The sequence below is a fragment of the Myotis lucifugus genome, unplaced genomic scaffold (assembly GCF_000147115.1).
Source record: "Myotis lucifugus unplaced genomic scaffold, Myoluc2.0 scaffold_9, whole genome shotgun sequence".
NCBI lineage: Eukaryota > Metazoa > Chordata > Mammalia > Chiroptera > Vespertilionidae > Myotis > Myotis lucifugus.
The window spans coordinates 4,150,619-4,175,896 of NW_005871057.1; the positions used below are offsets into that span (position 1 = coordinate 4,150,619).

The following is a 25,278-nucleotide window of genomic DNA, read 5'->3' on the forward strand; positions in this document are numbered from 1 at the left end:
GGCAGCTGATAGATGTTTTTTTCTCTCTCTCTCAAAATCAATTAAAAAAATTAAAACTCTGTCTCTGCCTTTATTTAGCTTATTAACCTTGGACAATCAGTTAATCCTTCTTAACCTCTGTTTCCTAATCTGTAAAATGGAGATAATACTTAATTCAAAAAGTACCATAAAATTAAGTGAGATAACATATATAAAGCTCAAAGGAATCCTTCAAATGATATGCATCATCTTATTTCCTAACATGTTCCAAGATTTTGTATCTATTTCAGGGTTCACTTGTAGGCATATAATTATTTAGTCAGAAAATTCCTAAAGATAAGACAAAAGTGTTGCCTAAAATGAATTTTTGTAAAAATTCCCCTAAACAACATGTGTTTTGGCTTATTTATTGGAAATGAAGTGGTTAATACATTTGAGTTAATATTATTATAAGATGGAAAAAGCTTTGCTAGAAAAAAATTAACAGAAGATATTAGAGATAAATGTTTAAACATTAAGCTATCTTGGTACATTTTTCATAGTTTTAGATCAAAATGAATTTTATTTTAGAGGTAAGTTGTATTTCAGTTTCAACACATACCACTGTACATCTTGGTCTTTAAGATTTGTTCATGAAAACAGCAAAAAATTATGTATAGTATACAATTGTATTAATATAATATTATTGACATTGCAGAGTGAAGATGAAGCAGATATATCTGTCATTGCCCAGAACAAGAAATGCTTTGACAACGATATTGTTTGTTCTAAAAGTGTTTTGATTTCAGTTGGGGACACTGAAATTTACCTGAATGATACTCCTGACAAAGAGGTTAGTGAATTATTTCTTTTAGGATCATTATAACTTGTACTAAGGATACTGAAAATAAAATATAAACAATTAGGCTACTTTTTCCCTGTAAATGGTTACTAGATTTTGAATTTTCTTGGCTATTTTTATGTGGCTACAGTAAGTCATACTTGACTTTGTCTCTGGTTACACTCTAATTCCCCATATTCTAATTCTTTTATCTTTTCTTCATTCCCATGGTTATCACTCTGGCTTAGAAACAGTCACCTATTACCTATAGTATTTCAACATGTTCCCAACTAAACTCCTGATGTCCTCTAATCGATCCTGCCACACTGCAGTCAGGGTGGTTTTCCTAAAATGGAAATCTAATCTGTCACTCCAGTGCTTCAAAACTTTAAGTGACTTCCATTTCCTTACAAATCCAATTTTTACCCATAACCTATCTGACCATTGCCACCTCTGCTTACCTACTTCTCATCACTTTCTGCTTCTGGCCTAGGTTCCAGAAGGTGGGGCTTTTATCAGTTCTCCAAGGGCTCTGTGTTCTTCTCTCACTCTGTTTCTTCCTAACTATCATTGCTCATACCTGGAACAACCTTCAACCTTTCCATTAACTTATTCTTCTGTGACAGGTCTCATTTTGTCTCTTTCAGGATCTCCTCTTCATGTATCCTACTTTAGTGAAATTAGGAGTGTAGTTGTCTGTCTTCTCTATTTGTCTATGAGTTATGTGAGAATTGGAACCACTGTCACCCTGTTCATTCTTGCATTCTGGAGCCTGCCCAGTTTGAAAGAATGAATACATTTCATTCATTCATTCATTCATGCTTATGTCTACTATATATCAATATCAAAATCTGTGTTAATTATTGAGATTGAAACAGTGAAAAGTCACTATGCTTTCACTGTTAAGGATATTTTCTTAGGTGAGTCAACTAAGTAAGGATGTGTAGTGTGATGTGTTATGCATGGCATGAATATGTACAGGATAGTATGGGAACCCCTGGGAAAAAGACCTAAACCAACCTTGGGTGTTTAGGGTAGGTGTTAAGAGCATAGACTCTGAAGTTAGTCAGTACTCAACTTGGAATCCCTACTCTATCACCTGCTAGCTGTGTCACTCTGGGCAAACTGTAGCTTTCCCATTTGTAAATTTGGGGTGATTCTACTTCTTAAGTTCATGTGAAGATTAAACTAAATAATGAATTTCAAGAAATGGCTTCTCTCCTCTTCTTTACCCTCCTTATTTTTGAAGGCTCAGAGACATGTTCTGGATGTAATGATTTGAACTGAGTCTTAAAGGATGAGCAGGTATTAGCCAGGTAAAGAGAGAGAGTAGGAAGGCAATCAATATAGAGGAAAGAACCAGAGTTGAAGGATAAAATGGCATGTTTAAAGAACTGCAAGTGGTTACGTTTAGTTGAAGTGTTTGGGGACACTGGAGGGAGGGTATGGCAAAGGGACTCAGGGAGAAGTGTCCAGATTGACTTTAATGCAGGGGCCATGACAAGGAGGCTGGTTCCAGATCATGGAAGGTCTTGAATGGTATAAGACATTTGAACTAAGACATTTGAACTTATTTTACAAGTAAGAAATTTTGGAGTAGAGAAATGACATGATTGGACATATGGCCCTTAAAAAGTGTCCTCTGAGATTTTAGAACAGTGTTTCTCAAAGTTTGGCCTACAAAATTTCTGCATCTGAAATATCTATATATATAAAAGCCTAAGCTACTGAATGTTCAACTGTTTGACCGGTAGCTATGACACATAATGACCACCAGGAGGAAGACGCTCAATGCACAGGCATGAAACCATGGAACAGACTAATGAATCTCAGAGGGAAGCAGGGAGGGGGGAGGGCGGGAAGAGATTAACCAAAGATCTTACATGCATACTAGAGGCCCGGTGCATGGATTCATGCACTGGTGGGGTCCTTCGTCCTGGCCTGTGGGGATCGGGCCAAATTTGTGCACCGGGCCTCTGACATCCCCTGAGGGGTCCCGGATTGCGAGAGGGCACAGGCCAGGCTGAGGGACCCCACTGGTACACCAATCTGTGCACTGGGCCTCTAGTTTATTATAAAAGGGGGTTCCTGGGTTCACCTTGGTAATGAGAATGGTTGAGGTTGAGAATGAAAATCTATTTTTAATGGTGCCCCAAATTGTTTTGCATACTTAAGTTTGAGAACCAGTGCCCTAGAACAGGGATGGGGAACATCTGGCTTGTGGACCATATAAGGCCCTCAAAATCATTCTGTCTGGCTCTGCTAAGGTATTAGGGGTGAGTTATTTAAATATTTGACCACATATAGCAGGCTAATTTCTAAGTGGTAATTTTGTATGGCCCATGAATGATGTTATAAATATCTAAATGGCCCTTGGCAGAAAAAGGTTCCCCACCCCTCCCCTAGAACATAGCTTACATCTCAGTCAGAAACATTGAGACACTGAGACCAGCCAGGCAGCACTCAAGCTTTGGACAAAACAGAGTTTCTATAATCACGTTGACATCCTTTTGTAGTAATTACTACAGTTTGCTATAACCATCAACTAGATATTCATTTATAGATGAAGGTTCTCTCTAAGAACAAGGATGTGTTAAAAAAAAAGAAGAAACCTGAAGAGAAAATAATGCCTTATAAAGACAGTTTAACACATTTTTGAAGTGGTAATTACAGCTCTGTGTAATTTTCAAATCCAATTTTCACCCATAGGCAGGTGATGAGGAAAGGTCATAAAGATAATTTGACCATAAAAAATCCCCCACTAATATTGTTCTTGAACATCAAAAGTGAAAATAAGTACCATTTACTTTAAGGCAAATGAATTGCTCATCTAACCAAAGAAAATAAACCTCTTTTTATTCCCCAATAAATGCTCATTTCTACTTTTATTAAAAACTAGAGGCCTGATGCACGAAATTCGTGCAAGAGTAGGCCTTCCTTCTCCTGGCTGCTGGCACCAGCTTCCCTCTGGCACCCGGGACCCAGGCTAGCTTCCCTCTGGACACCTGCAGGCACCCAGGACCCAGGCTGGCTTCCCTCCAGCCCCGGCTTTGTCTGGAATGACGTCCAGAAGGACGTCCGGTTAATTAGCATATTACCCTTTTATTATTATAGATGTAAGATATAAACATTTTATAAATTTAACCTGTACTTTAAAAGTTGTAATTCCTCACATTCATTTTATTTTTATTTTTACTTTCTAATTGACCTTAGAGAGAGCAAGAAAGAGAGAGAGAGGGAGAGAGAAACATCAATCAGTTGCTTCTCATACTTTCCCTGACCGAGGATGGAACCTACCACCTTTTGGCATACAGGACAATGCTCCAACCAAGTGAGCCACACCAGCCAGGGTTAATTCTTTACATTTATAACATCACTAGAGTTAGTGTAAAGTGCTATGATTCTCACCTAAAGTAGAGTTCTCTATTTTGGGCAATTCATAATACCATGCTCTCTGAGAAGCATTCTTCCTTCCTAATCTGAAACAAAAGGAATGGGCATCTCCTTTTGATCAGAGACGATTGTTGTGTGGTAGTAAGCTGTCCTGTCTAATAAAAACTGTCCTGCAGGCAAATAGAGAAGATGTACTTTTACATCAGGATAATTAATGCAGAACCAACCTGAAGGAAGTCTAATAAGTTGCCTTATCCAAAAATTCATTTTATGTTCTAATGATATGTCAGTCAGTTAAGGAACTTTAATAGGAAAATTTTCGGAAGCGTATCTCATGATTGAAATGGAGCCATAAGCCACATTAGATGCTTTACTTGTTGCTGATCAGACTGGAAGGTGAGACCCATGAACAGGCCAATACAGGAAGGTGCTAAAAATTAATGAATCAGGGCTTGATCTAGAAGCCGAAGATACTGCCATGAGTTGACAAAGTACATTTTTCAAGGAGCTGACAATCAACTGAGGGGAAGAAAGATACTAAAACTGCAAACAAATCAGATAGCAGAAAGGTACTGAAAAGTGTAATCAAAACAATAGAAATAGGTTTATGGCAGAGATTGACTGGGGGCCAGGGCAGGCTACACATTTTATGAGCCTAATGAAAAATGAAAATGCGGGCCCATGGTCAAAACAGGAACATGTTTTCCTTTCTCTTGTAGTTTTCCCTTGACCTATCATGGTATTTTTTCCCTTTATTATTCATCAAGAGGCCTGGTGCATGGATTCGTGCATTGGTGGGGTCCCTCAGCTTGGCCTGAGCCCTCTCACAATCTGGGATCCCCCAACGGGTGTAGTGGTGCGAGAAGCGGCAGGTGGCCTGGGAGGAGCCTGAGCCGAACCAGGCGCTGTGTCACTCCCACTCATCCTGGCCTCGCTGCGCCTGCCACCACCACTAGGTAGCACTGCCATGGAGAGAGGCTTGTGCCTCCGTAGCTGCACTCGCCAGCCATGAGCCCAGGATCTGGCATCCATCGGTCAGCTGAGTGGCGCTCCCACTGTGGGAGTGCACTGACCACCAGGGGGTAGCTCCTGCATTGAGCGTCTGCCCCCTGGTGGTCAGTGTGCATCATAGCATCCAGTCAACCGGTCATTCGGTTGTTTGGTCACTTAGGCTTTTATATATATAGATGCCTTTCTCACTTGGGCACAAGGATACTCCCATGTTGAGTTCAGACCCTCAGAGGCACCCAGGGCCTTGCCCCTAACTTCATCTTGGCACTTGGGAGTAGAAAGAAATGAGGTTAGGTAAAATCCATTAACAATATGTAGGTTACACAGTATCTACTGTTATATCCAATACACTGAACACTTGTAAGTATGAATTTCATCTAAGAGACTGAAAACTCTTATGGATATGATTAAGTTTATTTAATCTGTCCTATGGAATACTTATAAGTGTTTACCATGGTGTAGTATTTCTAAAGTATGCTTTTGTTATTACTTGGGGGTGAGAATAATAAATAACCAAAAAATTGCATATCGCCTTCATAATTTTTATTTTGCTCTGGAAATATTTGTCTTACTTAATTTGATGTAACCATGTAATTTTGAAATTATTAGATGAGTTATTTTCAATGTCAGATTCAATGTAATCTTTTATAGGGAATAGACCCTGTTCATAAAGATCACTGCATATTCTCACTAGACTCGCAGTGGTTCTCAACCTTCCTAATGCCGTGACCCTTTAATACAGTTCCTCATGTGGTGACCCCCAATCATAAAATTATTTTCATTGCTACTTCATAACTGTAATTTTGCTACTGTTATGAATCGTAATGTAAATATCTGATATGCAGGATGTATTTTCATTGTTCGCGACCCACAGGTTGAGAACCTCTGCAGAGGCTAAGGGCACTAAATTTTCCCAATGTGTTCCATCTCTAGTTTCTTCCTACTGTTATCCTTCCTAACATAAAACTTATTTTTTTTAATATACAAATATGATCTGTCACTTTCCTCTTCAAAAGCCTCTATTCAGTACAATTTGTCCATGGAATAAGAGTCCCTGACCTTATGGGTAATGAGGCTGCAAAGGGTCTCAGGCTACGCTTGTCCCAGAATCCATGCTCCTTTGGTGCTCTCCTTAGTCCTGACCAAATCTTGAACTTCCCTGTCTCTAAGTCCCTATTCAGGTGATTTCTTTGGCTTGGAATAATTTCTTTCTGCATTCTCATTTCTGGCCCTCTGTAATTTCTATGTATGGCCTCTTACAGATCAGTTCGTAATCCACCCCTTGCAAGAAGCCTTCCTCAGTCCCCATTTTCTCTTTCTCACTCTTTCATATTTGTGTGTGTGTGTGTGTGTGTGTGTGTGTGTGTATGTGTGTACATATACATACACACACTTTATGCTTTTATTTTCCAATTATGTATGTTTGTAGGTAAAGTAATATATTTTTAGCACTCAGTCATATTTATTCATCGTCAATATAGAATTTCTGAGTCAGTTGGTATATTGTCTTAATTTATTCTATGTCCATGCTCTTGGTCATGCTTTTTTCTATAACTGAAATACCTTTCCCTTTTGGCTCATTTATCCACGTTGAGCCCATTCAGCAGTTTGTGTCTCATAACCAATTTTATGTGTTTCCTATTTTATGCATTTGTTTTGTCTTTTACTATAGAATTCAGAAAGAAGGGCTGAGCAAAAATACTAGTATATAGATACTTATTAGTAAATAGTAATTTAATGTTTACAGTTTGAGAACAATGAATTTACTTTTTAAAATCACTATTATTATTTCTAAAGAAACGATCAGGTTTTTTTCTGGAAAATGAACCTACATACCAGCTTTGGAAGGCAGGTTACTACATGGTGGTATACTTTCCAGACAAAGATATCACTATTCTTTGGGATAAAAAGACAACCATTCATATCAAAATTGGACCACAGTGGAAGGTAGGTCAACCTACTTGGTAGGTCAATACAAATGAGATGCAAAATATGAAATTACATGCACCTTTTAATGTTTTGTGGAAATAAAATTATTAATGTCTTTAAAGAAATGGGTTATATTTTCAGAATTACTAACTCATATTTCAGTGAAGAACCACTTTACCAACTAAAGTATATCGTTGTATACAGTTCTTTTTGTCTTTAACCTTACAGTATCCAGTTTTCCAAAACTACTTAGGTCAGCTTCTTTCTTCCCACCCCCTTCAGCATGGTTTTGTGATATGTTTGTAATACAGTTTGATTCATTAGTTACAATCTGCACTCCATCTTTCCCTCCATATTCTGGATCTATTTTTAAATTTATATATAGTTAAATTGTTTTTAAAAAGTAAAAAAAAATACTCTTATGATTTACAATTGTACAGATTTTAACAAACACCTGGGGTTATATATCTACCGCCACAGTCTTATATAAAGCAAATCCATCAACTCCAAAATTCCTCCCAGGTTGGCTCTTTACTGCCAACTCCTACCTCTATTCCCTAAGCTTTGGCAACCACTGATCTATTTTCCATTTCTAGAGTTTTGCTTTTTCCAGATATAATATAATATAAATGAAATCATGCAATCTGTAGTCTTTTGGGTCTGGCTTCTTTGATTTGGCAAAATACATTTAAGATTCATTTATATTGTTGAATGAATTAATAGTTTGTTCCTTTAGTCTACTGAGTAGTATTCTGTTGTATAGATGTACTAGTTTGTTTTATCCATTCATGATTTAATATTCAATCTTGGATGCTTACCATTTTGGTAATTATATTTAAGTTGTTTGAAACGTTGTCTTCTATTACATATTTTATTAAACATTATTAAATATGTTTATTATTTTAAATATTTAAAATTTTATTTAAGTAGTTTAAATTTATATATTGTTTTTTTGACATATTGATGTATTTATAAGAATTCAGATATCTGAAATTGAAATTGAGACATGGATATAATTTGTGGTAAATACGGAAAAAATGGTAACAACATATCCTCATAAAACTATAAAAAATATACACATTTAAAAATATTTTAATATGTTGTAAATTTAAGATATGATTGTACATTGAAGTCATTTTTTTTTCTTAAGTGAGAGAAAGCCCCCAAATCTATTCCTTGGTGTTTGCTGGTTTCTTGCATTTCTTTAATGAAGTTGTCATAATTTCATAATGGTCATATGTCTTTAACTATTTTCCTCTGCCATTTTTCATCATGTATCCTCCTTTCCCTACTTCCTGGAAACAAATTAACCATTTTGTTTTCTCCTTCTCCCCCTCCCCCACCCCCACCCTGCCCTGCCCCCAATGGTGGATTGTCCAGTCTTTAGATAAACGTAGTGGCTTCTGAGAGCAGAGACACTGTGGTCAGCAGTGGCCTGGCAGCTGTAATCCTAGGGTTATTGTCAGCCTTGCTGAAGACACGGACAGTCTGCTTCATCATTAATGAAGGGCTACAGTCCACCCTTCAGCACACCAAGAAAGTTCAGTTTGCTTAATTTTTAAAATTTTAAGGAGGATTTCCATGGTTTATGAAAAATTCTTCTCTGTATTCTTAGTCCATCTCCTTTCCCTCAGAGTAAAATTTTACACATTATTTGAGAAAATGCAGTGGGTATTGTTGATGTGAATAATCCATATGGTACTTTCAATAATAATTTCACCCATAATGATTTTTATAAAATTAGGTAAAATTTAGATTTTAGTCATTGTATCTCTTGATGGCATGATATAGGAATATTAAAGTTAATTTTTTCTTATATTTTTAATGTTTTGGCTTTTCAGTCTAATAGGAAGAAAAATAAATTATTTTATTGTTTCAACATTTATAGTGTTACAAAACCTTAAATATGTCAGGAGGTGGAGCTTTCATCATTAAAATTTTATGTAAATATGAATACACACAAGTGTAATGTTTGTATTATTCTTTTCCAAGTTACTTATTCTATTGGGTTCATCAATGCTAAAACATTGGTAAGTGTGGAAAGATAAAAATTTGGGGGATGGTAGAACATTTTTGAGAATTTAAAAATAATTGTTAAATATAATTAGCTAGGTATGAAACTCCACCTTTTTGAAACATATTGTAAATGGTTATTGAAGAAATTCTTAAAATGTCTATCTTAAATATTTAAAATATTTTAGTTACTATGTTTCCTTAAATGTTAAAGTGAATATAGAATATTTCTTAGTAATTTTCTTTTACTTTAGAACAAAATATCAGGCTTGTGTGGAAACTTTGACAAATGTACTTCAAATGACATGACCACATCTAATAACATAGAAGTGAGAAATGCCCAGGTGTTTGGAGATAGCTGGGCATTAGGACAGGTAAGTTGAATATGTATCTTAGAACTAAATAATTTTATTCTTATGGGAACATTTATTTAGGTAATACTATTTTTATGTAATATTCGTATAGTAACTCACATTGGACAAAGCTTTCACATTTGTCTTTTCATATAATTCTTGTGACAACCATGCAATGTAACAGGCATTGTCTTCATGTTATAACTGGAGAAACTGAGGCTGAAGGAGGTTAAATTATTTGTGTATTAGACAAATATTATGAAAGATTATATTAGGAAGGATGAGTCTGGAGAATTCAAGAAAGTAGTCTTCTGTCTTTGTGGCTTATTGGATAGATGCGGGTACTCTTCCCCGAGGCCGGACAGAGTGGAGAGTGGGTGGTAGGGGACGGTGAGCACAGGACAATGGTGCAGAGATAAGTAGGTTGGGATATGGTGAGAGGGAAGTGACAGAGATATTTTTGTGAAGATGCCCAGTTTTTAGATTCAGTAAAGAGATCCGGGCTGGAAATAGATTTGGCAGTTACAAGTGTATTCAGGGTGTTGAAGCCATGAGAAGTGAACAGAATGTGGAAAAGAGGAGTTGGAAGGTCAAGGTGTTCAAAGAAGGAAGGGTGAAGGAGAATGGGGAGTAGCAGCCAATGAGGAAACCCCCCAGAAAATGGTGCCACCAAAATCAAATGAGGAGAGACATTTAAAAAGGGCAAAGTAATAAACAGAATCAAAGGTGGCAAAAAAGGTCAAGTGAGACGAAGACTGCGAAACTGCCTGTATATTTAGCAATGAAGAGACCACTGGTGACCTTGCCTGGGGCGGTGTCAGGGATGTAGATTAGAAGAGGCTGAGACCACATTGCTGAGTATATGGGCAGTGAGCCTGCTGACAGGAGCATGTACAACTCCTCAGAGGATGGCATGAGACAGAAATGGAAGAGGTGAACATTAAAGGGGAGAGAATGCTTTGCTCATGTAATGATCTTAATCATTTAAATGCCACATTTAAGACAATTGGAAAATTATTTACCTCTCCTGTCTCTAATAGTCCTATGATTTTATTTTATTTTTAATTTAATTTTATTGTTTAAAGTATTACAGATAGTAGTACATATGTCTCCTTTTTTTTTTCTTTCCCCATTGACCTTCCCCCGGCCTCCCCTATCCCCCAGCACATGCCCTCACCCCAACCCCCCAGTGTCTTGTGTCCATTGGTTATGCTTATATGCATGCATACAAGTCCTTCGGTTGATCTCTTACCTCCCTTGCCCCACCCAAACACTCCTATGATTTTAATAGTATGTTTGGTTGTTTTCAAAAATAATGCATGCTATGAACATTGAGCTGGCTGAGCACTGTGCTTTAGGTACAGCCTGTCTGGCAGAATGAGGATATATTAGCTGTGTTTGTCATGGATGCAGTCAGCATTGGTTACTCTGGTTTCTGCTTCACAGATCACCCCTAAAAACTTCCTTTTCTTCCTTAACATTTTCCGCAGTGTGAAAACGCACATGAATTATTTAAACCCTGTGAGGCACATCAGAACAAATTTCCTTATGCCAAGAAAGAATGCTCCATTTTGTACAGCGATGTTTTTGCTCCTTGTCGCAATGTGGTAAATGAATACTTTACTAATCTTCACATTTGAATGGGTACTGTTGCATTTATAACACTGAGACAAAAAGTTTAGCTACCCATAGTTAGGAAGACAAATTTGGTAGTTTGTCTTTTCTGTAAAAGTGATGCATTTAGTTGATTTACTCTCTCCCCACACCATCTTATTTAACAGCATGCATTTGCAAGAATCTCTACTCGTTTATGAAGCATTTCTTTGCATACATCATCAAAGCAATAAAAGATTGATCAAAGCTGCATTTGTTTTTCTTTAGAGAATATTGCAAATAGGCATGCTCTTCCTCAACCCCTACTATAGTTTAAAAGTATTTCTAGTAGCACATTTAAAATGGTTTTAGAAGTGTATCACAAGATGGAATGTAACTTATTTAGAAATGTAATTGCTTAAGATATCCATAAAAGTCAAGTAAAGGTACCCTGGGTAACAGAACTTTTTAAATGCCATGTGCATATGTTGAAATTGTATTGGTATGTTAATCCCATTACATGTTTTGCTAGTTCTTTGATCTTACATTTGCCTAATCAATTTCTTTCTCCTGTGAGCACTATAGAGGTTTGAGATATTGAGGACTCTCTAGGTGCCAGTGATAAGCTGATAATATCAAATTTTATAAATCAACCAGTTAGTTTTTCCTTAGAATTTTCCTCAATTATAGTTAGTAGCTACTGAAATTGATTGATTTTTGCCTCATTTTTCAGATTGATGTTACTTCTTTTGCCAAAAATTGCCATGAAGACACTTGTAACTGTAATCTCGGTGGGGACTGTGAATGCTTATGCACAAGCGTAGCAGCGTATGCGTATAAGTGTTGTCAGGAAGGGGTATCGGTCCACTGGAGATCCTCTACTGTTTGTGGTGAGTATCCCACTTAGAACATCATCATTAGGTGGGAACATCATAAGGAGATCATATTAATTGTCTTCTCATAGAACTAATACCATAGAACTCATGGAAATAGAATTGCTTTAAGATGACTAAATTGTATGTTCCTTTGACAATGCAGATAGATTTTAGTATAGCTAAAGCATTTACAAACAGAAACATTTGAGATAATGTTTTCTGTTCTGTGTTTGACTGTATCACTTCAACATGTGAACTATTATTTATTTATATGCCATCCTCAGGTAAGGTGTTTATTCCTCTATTCCTCTGATGGCTATGAAGTTTCTCTGTTCTGATTATAAGAAACATATTTTTAAAACATCATTTTTAATTGCTTTTAAATTTGACTCTAAACTTATGTACTTGTGTAGATGGTTAGTCTGCTGAAGACTTTATATAATGATGTCACTTCAGTGTTCTTTTGCTTGGTCATTGATAAACACATGGCAATATCTTGCACACATTTAGGTAAGTGGTCAGATTCCTATGTAGTTTAATATTTCTCCTTTTTTTTCTTTTAGCACATGATTGTGACTATTTCAATGAAGGTATGTGACAGTTAAAGAATATCACTATAGTATTGTATTAAATGTATCTTCAGATTAAAAGTTTTGGGGCAACTTTGCTGGAACAAAGTATGAGTAGTTCATAATTTGGTTTATAATTCAATAAAAGCCTTTGCCTTCTGAAATGTATCTAAATTTCTAAGTATTTGTGTTAAAATTTATTCCATGGAAAATAAAAAGAGGGTATTACCATCTTCTCAGCACATAGGAAGCCCTCAATAGTTTTTGAATGATATGAATAACTGAATGAGTGAACTTAGCTAATTTTTTTGGTAAAATGAAGGAGAGACATAGACCAAATGCATACCTTTTACCATTAGGTATAAAAATGAACATTATGCTTTTATTATATTGTAGAAAAGAGAAACAAATTATAGATGTAATAATAATAATAATAGAAGGAATTTATATAGTCATAAGTTAGGGCACAAATAATTATTTAAATATTATAAGAATGAGAACATATTAATTTAACAATAATAATGAAAATCTCCTAGCTCCAGAAAGCATCCACATTTGCAGTAAGAAGTCTAGCAGATGGTGCTGGCTGTTACTAAGTTATAGAAGCTCTGAGACAAAATTATATTCTCAGTGAAAGCACCAGAGGTTGGCAGATTGGAGCCTGCTTTTTGTCAAACCTGTTTAATGAGGAAGGCGCAGCCACTTAACACTAATTTCAGAAAAGTACAATGATCCAGGAGGTGTCTATTTTGTCAGTGACTGGACAAAATATGAACCCATGGTGGAAAGAATAGAGTAATAGTTGTAGGAAAAACTAAGCCACTCAAAAACAACCACAACCAAGCAACCAATCAAAGGCATTTTTGGTGCTTTATTGAGCCAGAAAGAAGTTGTCAACCACAATACAAAAGAGAACAGAAAATTTTAGAGAAATAGAGATGCTAAATTAAAAATAAAATAAATATTTTAGTGTTTGGTTGTTTACATACAGTTATGGAAGTTTGATAGAGGAAACAATCAAACATTAAAAATATTCTGTGATAGTTAAAAAAAAAATTCCTGTTCAGGATTTAAAACACACCCATACTCCACATCAATCCTTTGGAATTCATGTTTAAAATGAGACTGATTGCCTAATATTTATAACAGTAATAATAACAATAGTTTTTATTGTATTAGCTACTTTATAATTTAAGCTTCAAAATATGCTTGTACTATATACATTGTTATTAACACTTTGTAGAGGAGGTAATTGAAGAACAGAAGGGTAAATAATTTGGCCAAAGTCACTTAGCCAAAATGTGGTAAACTGGGATTTGTAAGCAATCTGAGTTCAGAACCAAGGAGCTGGACCTCCATGCTACACTGCCTAGTGTCTGGTTAACACATCCCAGTCTAAGAATGATCACCACACGTTGTTATCATACACTCTGCACAATGTACACAGATGCCGATTAAAGAAAACACTCCACAGACAACAGTATGATGGTTACCAGAGGGAAGAGTGTGGGGGTAGTAAAGGGGGATATATATATAGTGATAGAAGATGATTTGACTTTGGGTGGTGGGCACACAATGCAATATGAAGATCATGTATCATAGAAATGTACACCTGAAACCTATATAATCTTATTAACCAGTGTCACCCCAATAAAAAGGAAAAAAAAGACAAAAAAAACACTCCAATAACTTCTTCACTTAAGCATTCCTGCCTCACACAGTTCTGCTGTGAGAGTCTCCCCCTGTGCCTTGTACTTTCTCATGTTCCTTCTGGAGCCCTTGGATCCAGAAGCAGAATTTTCTGAGAATTGACTTTCTGCCTCTTCTTACTTCGGACATTTTCCTTTCTGTCAACAAGTCTGTGCACATCTACTGATGGTTCTTTCCTCTAATGTGTTACACATTCTTCAAACCGTTCTTTTAGTTTCATTTTTAATAATATTGGTCATATTCAGAGGGTGAACATGAGGCATTTGGCCGTCATGAGACACTGATGGACTCAGTGAAGTGACAGGGGAGTCTATTCTTTATGATTAAAGTAACAGGGAAAAGAATCAATCTGCATCGGAGAGTAAGAGTTTGTGTGATAGTTAAAAAAAATATTTCCTGTTCAGGATTTAAAACACACCCATACTCCACATCAATAATTTAAAATGATTATTCTTAATTTTTTTCATCCCAAATGATTTCAGAGCTATTGTAAATTTGCCTACTCTTTGGGTATTCATAGCTGACATACTTCTCTATTTACTTATCGCACCATGGACACTATCTTATTAAAATTCTTAATTATTATTTAAGACATGCAGAAATAAATAATTGTGGTTCTGTTACAGGAAAATTTTTTAAAAAAGCAGATGAATTAAAAGGTTACAGCTGAGATTATTTCAATAATCTTTAACACAAAGACTGTATATACTATCTTCATGTTCATTTTATGGCATTTACTAAAATATAAATATTTTATTGTTATTGCCATAAATGAGCAAGGACTTCACAACTCCGCTAAAAAACTGTTGTACACACTTTATGTTCAGTGTTTTCTTGATAGGATATGCTTAATACTATGTTTAAAAAATCACTGCAGGAAATGATTGCTTTTGGTAGGTGGTGAAATTATTCTTCTTCCTGCAGAAAATTAATGATGAAGTCAATGACTTGTGTCTCTCAATTGTTGGTGAAATGCATAAAATCAATCCAGACACAAGATATCAATCAACTGAGAGTAAACTCAGGAGCGTTTGATTTTTATACAAAAGGATTTCTCAGGTGGCAGTTATCTCTTCAGACTGCTGTAGCAAGGGACTTGTGCAGTAGGGCAGAGATTTTGTTCATTTGTCTATTTCCTTTTTCCTATTCTTTTTAAAATATATATATTTTTTATTGATTTCAGAGAGGAAGGGAGAGAGGGAGAAAGAGATAGAAACATCAATGATGAGAGAGAATCATTCATCAGCTGCCTCCTGCACACCTCCTACTGGGGATCGAGCCTGTAATCTGGGCATGTGCCCTGATGGGGAATTGAACCGTGACCTTCTGGTTCATGGGTCCATGCTCAACCATTGAGCCATATCGGCCGGGCCTTTTCCCTATTCTTATGTTGAATATCCATCAGGGTCAATTGTATCTCATTATAATATACATATTTATCTACTCATTTGTACATTATTTACATAGAGGGGTGTGTACATTATTTACACAGAGGGGTGGGCAAAAGTAGGTTTGCAGTTGTGAGTACTTGAAACACAGAATTTGTTCTTATATTATCTATCTATCATCTATCTATTATCTATCTTTTATTATTGCTAACCTACTTTTACCTGCCCCTGTATTTATACAAATTGACATATTTATAAATTGAAGGATATCACATCTTGGAAGTTTATGTTGTTCTCATCTTTCCTAGAAAACAATTCAGTAGGTGGTGCAGACTAAAGATTTAGTTTTTTTTGGTTTTTATTGATTTGGGCTCATAGAGAAACACTGTACATTGTAACAGCAGTGGGGTGTGCACTGCTCAGAAACTCTCCACTGCCCCTGCTCAGCTCTGTCAGTGTGGGGGCAAAGTTCTTTCAAGTCTCCTCCCAACGTGTCAATTCCCTTAGAAAGCTCTTTTCCTCATGGCTTATAAGTGTCCCCAGCAGTTCAAAGGCAAGGTGTCCCAGCTGATGAGTCAGTGGAGGGGACAACGCTTGAAGATAACTTATTCTATGAGACCCTGCCTCTTCTCCTGGTCCTAATGGTGAAAATTTTGGTTCTTGCTCTCCTTTCTACTTGAAAGATTTTGACCCTCTAATCCAATGATTTTCTTTTCTTCTCTCAGGTCTGGTCTTCAACCTTGTCCTTGGATTTCTTTAAATATTTTCTTCCCTCCATCTTAACAGTAGGCTGGGAAAGGAAAATTGTCCTCGAGATTAAAAATTAGAGAATAGAATGAAAGTGAAATGTGATGAGAGTAACCAGATTAATTTTTTTTGATACCACATGCTACATATATATTAGCATTTTACATAACTTATAACATAAAATACACATATGTCTGTAAAAGGTATACTGCTGATAATTTTTAACTTAATTTTGATGATTCAGAATAAACTTCACATAGGATTGGGTTGAAGTTAATTTGATCTTATTATCATAAAATCTAACTCATTTATATTTTTAAATATTAGCAAACTTATTTACAATATATATTCTTCTGTTTATAAGATTAAATTTGCAGAAAAATTTTTCGGATTGAGCTTCAGGTTTGGTTCTATACAAACTATAGCAAATATTTTCTATTTCATATGGAACTATTTAAGTGTATGGAAAATGATAGCATTAAATAAAAAGATCTTTGATTTCTCTGTTGAGCTTCATCTTCATTTTTTAAAAAATTTATCTTTATTGTTGAAAGTATTAAGATGTCCCCCTTTTCTCTTTCCATTGACCCCCTCCACACAACTCCCTCCCCCCAAGGCCTACTGCCCTATTGTCTGTGTCCATGGGTTATGCATATATACAGATAAGTTCTTTGGTTAATCTCTCTACCATCGTCCTCGAGATTTGTCAATCTGTTCTATGCTTCCATGTCTCTGGATCTATTTTCTTCATTATTTTCTTTTTTATAGACATGCCTCACTGGTGAAATTCAATAATTCCTAGAACAGCAAAATATTGTATATCACGTCTGTGAATTCTGTTATCATGCAATGTAACCTATTAGGGAGAAATTATTTTTAGAAGACTATCAGAATACCTGGCTATTGATGGATAAATAAATTTCTGCTTATTGAGAGTAGATTAGAATCTTGGAATATTAGAGTGGAAGGTTAACTAGACAAAGTTCTTCACATAAGTGGGAAAATTTGAGGTGCAGAAATATACATATCCATGTGTATATATATTCTAAATTACATAACTATGTATATATATATTCCAAATAATTATAGTATATATTTTTGTAAAGAGTTCAGCTATTTTATTAGTGACTAATGTTTAAGTGTGCAGTAAGTTTTGGAGTAGCTTTTGTTATTAAAATTTATCCCATTGAAATGATAGCTTAAAATGTAAAAATTCTATGCCAATTTATAATTCTCTTACTTGTATTTAAATAGGGCTTGGAGAAGGTCCATATATGCTGGCAAGTTATGGGCAGAGTGGCCTTGTTTTGGGGGCCAATATAACCAGTAGAAGCATTTTCCCTTTGTCAAGAATTGGAACTCAAGGTGATTTATTTTTTATTTTTATGATCACTCCAGGTCTTTTCAAAGAGAAGGCATCATGTAAGTATAATTTCCAATTGAAAATATGATTTTAGTTTTCTATTTACATTTTTTCAATTATTTATTCACTAAATATTAATTTGGGATCTAATATGTTAATGCCATTTTTTCTAGGTGTCCCAGAGAATATAAAATAAGATGCTGGTACATAAACCATCTACCTCTTTTGTGTATAAAATAATTTCTTTTGTTTATCTGTTGGCATATATATGTTAGAATTACAATTGTTTGAGTTTTTTGTGTCCTAAATAAAGCACAGCTTAAATTTTTATAGTATTAATCACTGAACTTAATTTGAAATTTTTTAAAAACAGTCCACTCATAACTAACATCTGAAATATTTTAATGTTAAAGGAAAAGAAAAAAAATGTGATTTGATATCAAAGTTGTTAAATAGTGAGAACATAAATCAGAGCGGAGAGAGTCATTGGGACCATGTGTTATCCTCACGTGCCCTTGTGTGTCTTGGTGCTGCCCCCACGTTTACTGATCTACACTGGGTGTATCTGCTGGAACCTGTCTGGTCGTTATTGTCCTCTTCTGGTCTGTGAGGCCCAGGCCACATTGTTACTATACCAGACATGCATCATGTATTTATAAACTTAGGAAATGTTTATTGAATGAATAAATCCAAGTTAAATTTCACCTATCCTGAGAAATCTCCTGATTCTCCAATTAGAATAAATTGCCTTTTTCTTATAAAAAGAGCTCCTTAGTTTTTTTAAATCTTTGAAAACACCTAAGTTCTAATGTATATATTTTTCTCTTAAAAAGATTTCTTTTATTATTATTTGCATCTTTCAGGCTCAACAAAGGGACTTGAAAGTTTTAGGACACAACAAAAGTCTTTGGAAAGATATATTGACTTTTAGAGAGAGTTTTGAATTGTACAATTTGCAATAACATGTTTTTAATAGAAAAATCCTAATGGGTTTAAATTAAGACCTCTTATCAAATATATAATTTGCAAATATCTTCTCTCATTCAGTAAGTTGCCTAAAAATATTAAGGTCTAAAAATTAAACCTAAAATCTTAATTTAAAAGCATGTTTATATTATGGGTTTTGCAAATATAAGGGAAACTTTTAAAGTCTATATAAAAAAGGATTATACTTCTCAAATGCTTTGTAGTTGTTCATTAGCAATTTAATCATCTACTGGGAATAGACCATAATGTTGATCTAATTTTTTCTTAATGCAGTCATATAACTTGAAAGAACATTTGCTCATTAAGAACCCAGTGATACTGAAACACAATGACATGCCTAAATTGATCTGTTTCTCTATTCTCTTATTCTTTTTTATTAGTCAATGAAGCCATTTATAGATTTCATGCATTTGAAAATGTTAAAGTTTACAAGTACAAATATGTGTCCAATTAATCATTTAATTACTTGTATGATATTTTACATTCTGGGGTCCAAAATTGATATATCTCCCCCCTCCCCAAGATATGATAAATTATTTAAAAAGTAGAACTCATCAAACACTCATAAAAGTTGTCACTGTTATTCAGTGCATTAAAATACTATTTTTTTCTTAAGATATCTTAGAACTCATTTCTGAAATAGTTAAGAATGGCATTAATAATGCAGGGCAATTTTGCAGCTTTGTTTTCATCAGCTTTATAAGTACGTTTTATAATGCCAGTGTTGATCATCTGCTTTCTCCGGAGAACCCGGGGCTTGTCACACACACTGCTCTATGTCTTTCAGCACCAGCACTCGTGTCCTTGGAATCTGCTGAAAGGCCAAACTACTTCCTCTATGTCCACAACAATGACACTCTTAGTTTGAAACTGTGGCAGGTGAATTCAGCGTTTCATCGAAGAGCCACATTTTTCCACCACCAGGGCCTGTGGATTCCTGGTTACAGTGCATTTGAGTTATACAGCAAGAAAGGCTTTTTCATCACACTCACGGATTTTACTGTCAAAGCATCAAAATACGATGATTCGGAAGAATTTAAACATGCGAGTAGCTTCAGCATAGAAGGTGTGTTACCTGAGGTCTTCAAAGGGAGAATAAATAGATAATTTGCATAATGGCAGGTTTTAATTTTAAATCATTCTTAATGAAGTATAAGTATATGGAAGTAATAATACCTACTTCATAGGGTTATTGTATAGCATAAGTTAATTGGTAAATTGCCTACAACAGCCTTGAATAATTTATTTTTAGTTATTGACCCAATTATTACTTTCAATGCTGTCTGGGCTTTGGAAATAGAGCTCACCCGTGTCTCACGGATGTCTAGCGTTTGTATCTACTTTTTGTTTCCTGGAAGACAACTTCTCAATAAGCTGATTCTTAACGATAAAGACAACATGTTTATCTCTGTCCTTTGAGTACTGGGGTGTCTGGTTCCACTGACCTCTGGAAGACTTCCCTGGTTCCGAGGAAACCTGATCTTATTTCTAGAGATCCTTAGAGAGCCATAGCTATTGCGTTTTCTGAGTTTCAGAGAGCAATCCTCACTGCCTCATTCAATGTTTAAATCTCATGCTTTATTTTCAAAATCTAGGAGCTAGCTATCTGTCTTGGTTCTCCCACACACGCCCTTTCAGTGTAACGTACCCTTGTCAGTATGAGAAAAGTAGTCATTGGCCTTCTCTGTTGTGGATAAATTTCTGTATACCTGGATAGTCTTTAAATTTTAGATAATTCAAATTGAGCTTCAAGAAAGGTTTCTGTATTCATGAGAAAAAGAACCACAGACATGCCTACGCAACATTCAATAGGGAGGATGTGATATTTTTTACATGAATTTACTTAAAAGTCAAAATTTTACAAACCTATATATCCCCTCCAATCTAGAAATATGCTTCCTTAGAACTAGACCCAGCAGTTCCACCTGATCTGTGGACAACTATAGCCAATGGCGTCATCAAAATCTCAGAAGTGGATCTTTGTGGGCTTCCTAAACATAAGAAACACTAGGGGTCTACTCTCATCTTGGAACCAATCCTCTCCCAGACCCACAATCTCAGTAATGCAGGTCTAGCAGTCACGCTAAACTTTATATGCATAGATGCCTTCCAAAAAGTATTATTTTCCTTCCCATTCCATGGAATTGAGTTCTGTATCCAGAGTCCAAGAAACATAATCTGTTACCTGAACTCTCTCTCTTATGGAGCTCTGCAGAGATAATTTTGGACTGCTGCAGAAGGAGAGGTCTATGAAGGGAGAGTATTAGCAGAATTTACAGAAGAAAAATATTTAGTCAAGGGAGGTTTTATAACTGTAAGCATGTATTATTATTTTTTTTATTTTTTTGTCAGATAATACTTACCATGTACAAGGTGCTGTGCTAAGTTCCAGGAGAAGAATACACATGGAGTGTTCTCCCTAGGTTTGATGTCAGGTGACCGGTTTTTGGTCTTGCCATTTTTTAACTGTTTGAACTTGGCAAGTTACTTGGCTCCTCTGTGCCCCAACTTCTCATTAATACAATGGAAATAATACCTATTCAACACGGTTGTTATAAGGATAAAATATAATGATAGAAAAATTACTTGGTAAAAAATAAAATTCTGAACAAGTGTTTAATACTATTATGAAATGTAAATCAATGGGAATCCACTAAACAAAAAGGAAGAATATTTTAAAATTTCCTAGGCCTCTTCCAACATTGCTTTTTAAAATATTTGAAAGACAGACTAACATTTAGATATTCAACCTGAGCATGAGAAGCTTTAACCAATTGCAATGCTTTACTCTAGCCCTGCCTTTTCCACAGCGTTAGTGGTCAAAGAGGGAGAGGGGGATCAATCCCTGGAAGAATTACTATCACAAATCATTATTTTTCAAGATGCACCTAAAAATATACATAATCTAGCCCTAACCGGTTTGGCTCAGTGGATAGAGTGTCGGCATGCGGACTAAAGGGTCCCAGGTTCGATTCCGGTCAAGGGCATGCACCTTGGTTGCGGACATATCCCCAGTGGGGGGGCATGCAGGAGGCAGCTGATCGATGTTTCTAACTCTCTATCCATCTCCCTTCTTCTCTGTAAAAGATCAATAAAATATATTAAAAAATATACACATAATCTAAGCTTTATTTTTTTCCACTAGAAATCCAGGCAGTAGTGCCTTACAGGAGGATGTGTGAATGGAGATACGAACCTTGTGCCACTCCCTGTTTTAGAACGTGTAGTGATCCTGAAGCACTGGCGTGTAAATTTCTTCCACCGTAAGTCACGTTTAAACATTCAATAAACTTCTTTTATTTTATACAAGTGATAGTAATTAAGGGTTGGCTATGTGCCAGGAATTCTAGCTGCTACCGATACAGCAGTGAACAAAATAGATGAAGTGTCTATCCTTATGTAGCTTCCATTTTGTTGGGGTAAGGCAGAGATTAAACAAATAAAATGTAAATATATAATGCAATATATTATTAGGTGGCAATATGTGTTATGGAAAAAAATGAAGGTGAGGGAGACTGGGAGCATAAGGCATGTGTGTATTTGACACTTGTGGTCAGGGAAGAACACACAGGGTGGCATCTGCTCGGAGATCTGAAGCAAGAGGGGCCTGGCCCTGTGGATACCTGGGGAAAGATCCTTTCCATATGAGAGCAGTACAAAGGTCCTATACTAGGAATGTTGGAGGGTTAATAAGGGGCCAGGCTTGTTGGAGCAAAGCGAATGAGAGTGAGAGAGGAAGGAAATGAGAGCAGAGACTCATAGTGGTGGACAAGTAATTTAGGGCCTTATAGCCTGTTGTGAGGACGTTGTCTTTTACTGAGTAATGTCCTGCTGTATTTTGGGCAGAGGAGTGACATGATCTGACTTATTTATTTTATTTTTTCTTTTATTATTATTTTTAATAAATATATTGTTATTGATTTTAGAAAGGAAGGGAGAGGGAGCGAGAGATAGAAACCTCAATGATGAGAGAGAATCATTGATCGGCTGCCTCCTGCACATTTCTTCTTACTGGGGATCATGTTTGAAACCCAGGCATGTGCCCTTGACCAGAATCGAACCTGGGACCCTTCAGTCCACAGGCCAATGCTCTATCCACTGAGCAAAACTGGCTAGGGCTTATTTTATTTTTTCATCATCATTTTTCCCTTCTATGCCCCCTTCCACCTCCACCTTCTCCCCTGTCCCCTGCAATCACTACACTCCTGCCCATGTCCCTGACACAGAAAGTTTACTTAGGCTGTTGTAGTGAGAATAGACTATTGGGCAAAGGGAAAGACAAGAGCAGAATTGATCAGTAATATAAACAAGACATGAAAGGAAGTTGATTGGTAGTCCTGGAGGTTCTGAGAAGTGGACAGATTCTGAATATATTTTGAATTTAGAGTTACAGAGTTTGCTGATGGATTTGATGTCAATTATGAGAGAAAGAGGAGTTAAGGACTGAAGTTTTGGTCTCAGCAATTTTTAGGTGGAACAATATGAAACTGTCATTTTTGTAATTATAACTGGTCAAATATCAGCAAATTTGAATGGTTCAATTTAATGGAAGGGCTGAATGCCATTTACTGAAGTAAGGCAATGTGAGGAAGAGCAGCGTGGGAGAAAAGTCAGGAATTTGGTTCTGAGGATTTAATTTAATTAAAAAAAATATTTTTATTGATTTCAGAGAGGAAGGGAGAGAGAGATAGAAACTTCAATGATGAGAGAGAATCACTGATCAGCGCCTCCTGCATACAACCTGGGCATATGACCTGACCTGGAAATGAACCATGACCTCCTGGTTCATAGGTCGATGCTCAACCACTGAGCCATGCTGGCTGGGCTGGTTCTGGGGATTTTAAAATTGAGACTGAAAATTGTTCATTGGATTGGGCAACCTGGAGAATAGGAAAAGGCAAAATGGAGACAGAGTGCCAGTGGTTTTTGTGTTTGTTTTTAAGATTTTTGCTATAAGGAGAACAGAGAGATGGAGCAATGATGGGAGGGAATGTTTTTGAAAGAATCAGTTTACGTTAGACATTAATGGGCTTTTATTCTGTGACAAACACTGGCACTAGAAGAGTTCCTGCACATAATGCCTGAGACAGAGCCGCTCTTTAAAGGAGCTCAGTCTTTTGGAAGGAGCGAATCATGAAAGGGGGCTGGGAGAATGACAACAACTGGCGCATTAGAGTGCTGACAGCATAATGCACTGTGCTAAATGCTGTAAACGGGTAATCTCATTATTCCCATTTCAGAGGGGAAAACCAACTGAGACAAAGAAGCTGAACAATGTGCCCAGTCTAGGTCACATTTTGTAGGCAGTGGAGCCAGGGTTTCAACCACAACACCCTGTTGGGTATCTAGGGTTAGGTGGGGCAGAGAGAAGAAAATGATATATTTTTTTGCTTATTTTCTTAAAGCAACAACAACAACAACAACAAAATACACACCAAAATAAAATCACGCCAAACAAATTTTTCTGAAAAGGAGATGTCTTCAATCACTGGGACCCCTCACATTAACAGACCTATTTCCTTGTAGCTATTAGGGCTTTGAGAAAAACAGGGGTCTCATAGTGAGGAGTGCACTTGGAGAAGGAAAGAAGGAAGGGAGGAAAGGAGGAAGGGAGGAAGGGAGGAAGGGAGGAAGGGAGGAACCATAGAAGGAAGACATGGAGGGAACACAGGGCAGGGCTGGCCCTGGCACTGGGGAGGAAATGGAGCTATATTTTGAAGTGGCATTTGGCTAGTGTCTTACTTCTTATGCCACATAAGCCATCTCTGAGGTGTTTGAACCCAGATCCTCAATGCTCCCATTGTTTGGTCAATAGCTATCCCAGAATTTCTCTCTTGGTATGTTTAGGATGCAGAGAAGAGACTCAGAATGAAACTTCACCCCTGCTGAGCTGTCTCTCATTTCTGCCTTCTTCTCTATCTCTACCTCTCCCCCTTCCCATGCTGAGGAGTCAAATTATTGCTCCTCCTAGTACTCTAAGTCCTGAGGGGAGACCCAAGTACTGAGCTGGGCTTCAACGTGGTGTTGTACCCCTCCTCCAAGTCTCCAACAGAATCACCACCTTTGTTCTTGATAATTGCAATTTCTGGCACATATCAAGTGTTAAAAATATCCAGTGGAGGTTATAACTTTTATGAGATAAGATACCAACTAGCATACCATAGAGACCATGTGTAAATATAGTTATTTCCTATTATGTAATATTAGAGGCCCGGTGCACAAAAATTTGTGCACTCAGCGGGTCCCTCAGTCTGGCCTATGCCCTCTTGTAGTCTGGGACCCCTCAGAGGATGTCCACCTGCTGGCTTAGGCCCACTTCCTGGGGGATCAGGCCCAAGCTGGCAGTCAGACATCCCTCTGGCAGCCTGGCAGCCCTCGGAGGATGTCCACTTGCCAGCGGGGAGCAGGCCTAAGCTGCAGTCGGACATCGTTAGCTCTGCTGAGGAGGCAGGAGAGGCTCCCACCACCACCGCTGTACTGGCATCCATCAGCCTGGCTTGTGGCTGAGCAGAGCTCCCCCTGTGGGAGTGCACTGACCACCAGGGGGA

The 25,278-nt window shown here is 36.6% G+C and overlaps 1 protein-coding gene across 1 annotated transcript in view; it reads left to right on the forward strand.

Moving 5' to 3' along the window:
* Window positions 1–25,278, forward strand: part of OTOGL (otogelin like) — a 145,768-nt gene that overhangs the window by 69,669 nt on the left and 50,821 nt on the right. Inside the window, exons 26-34 of the mRNA XM_023749758.1 lie at window positions 677–811; window positions 7,001–7,150; window positions 9,400–9,519; window positions 10,989–11,105; window positions 11,825–11,981; window positions 12,530–12,556; window positions 17,635–17,802; window positions 19,518–19,796; window positions 21,876–21,993. Of these exons, the coding sequence (XP_023605526.1) occupies window positions 677–811; window positions 7,001–7,150; window positions 9,400–9,519; window positions 10,989–11,105; window positions 11,825–11,981; window positions 12,530–12,556; window positions 17,635–17,802; window positions 19,518–19,796; window positions 21,876–21,993 (1,271 nt within the window). The remainder of the gene's footprint in view (window positions 1–676; window positions 812–7,000; window positions 7,151–9,399; window positions 9,520–10,988; window positions 11,106–11,824; window positions 11,982–12,529; window positions 12,557–17,634; window positions 17,803–19,517; window positions 19,797–21,875; window positions 21,994–25,278) is intronic.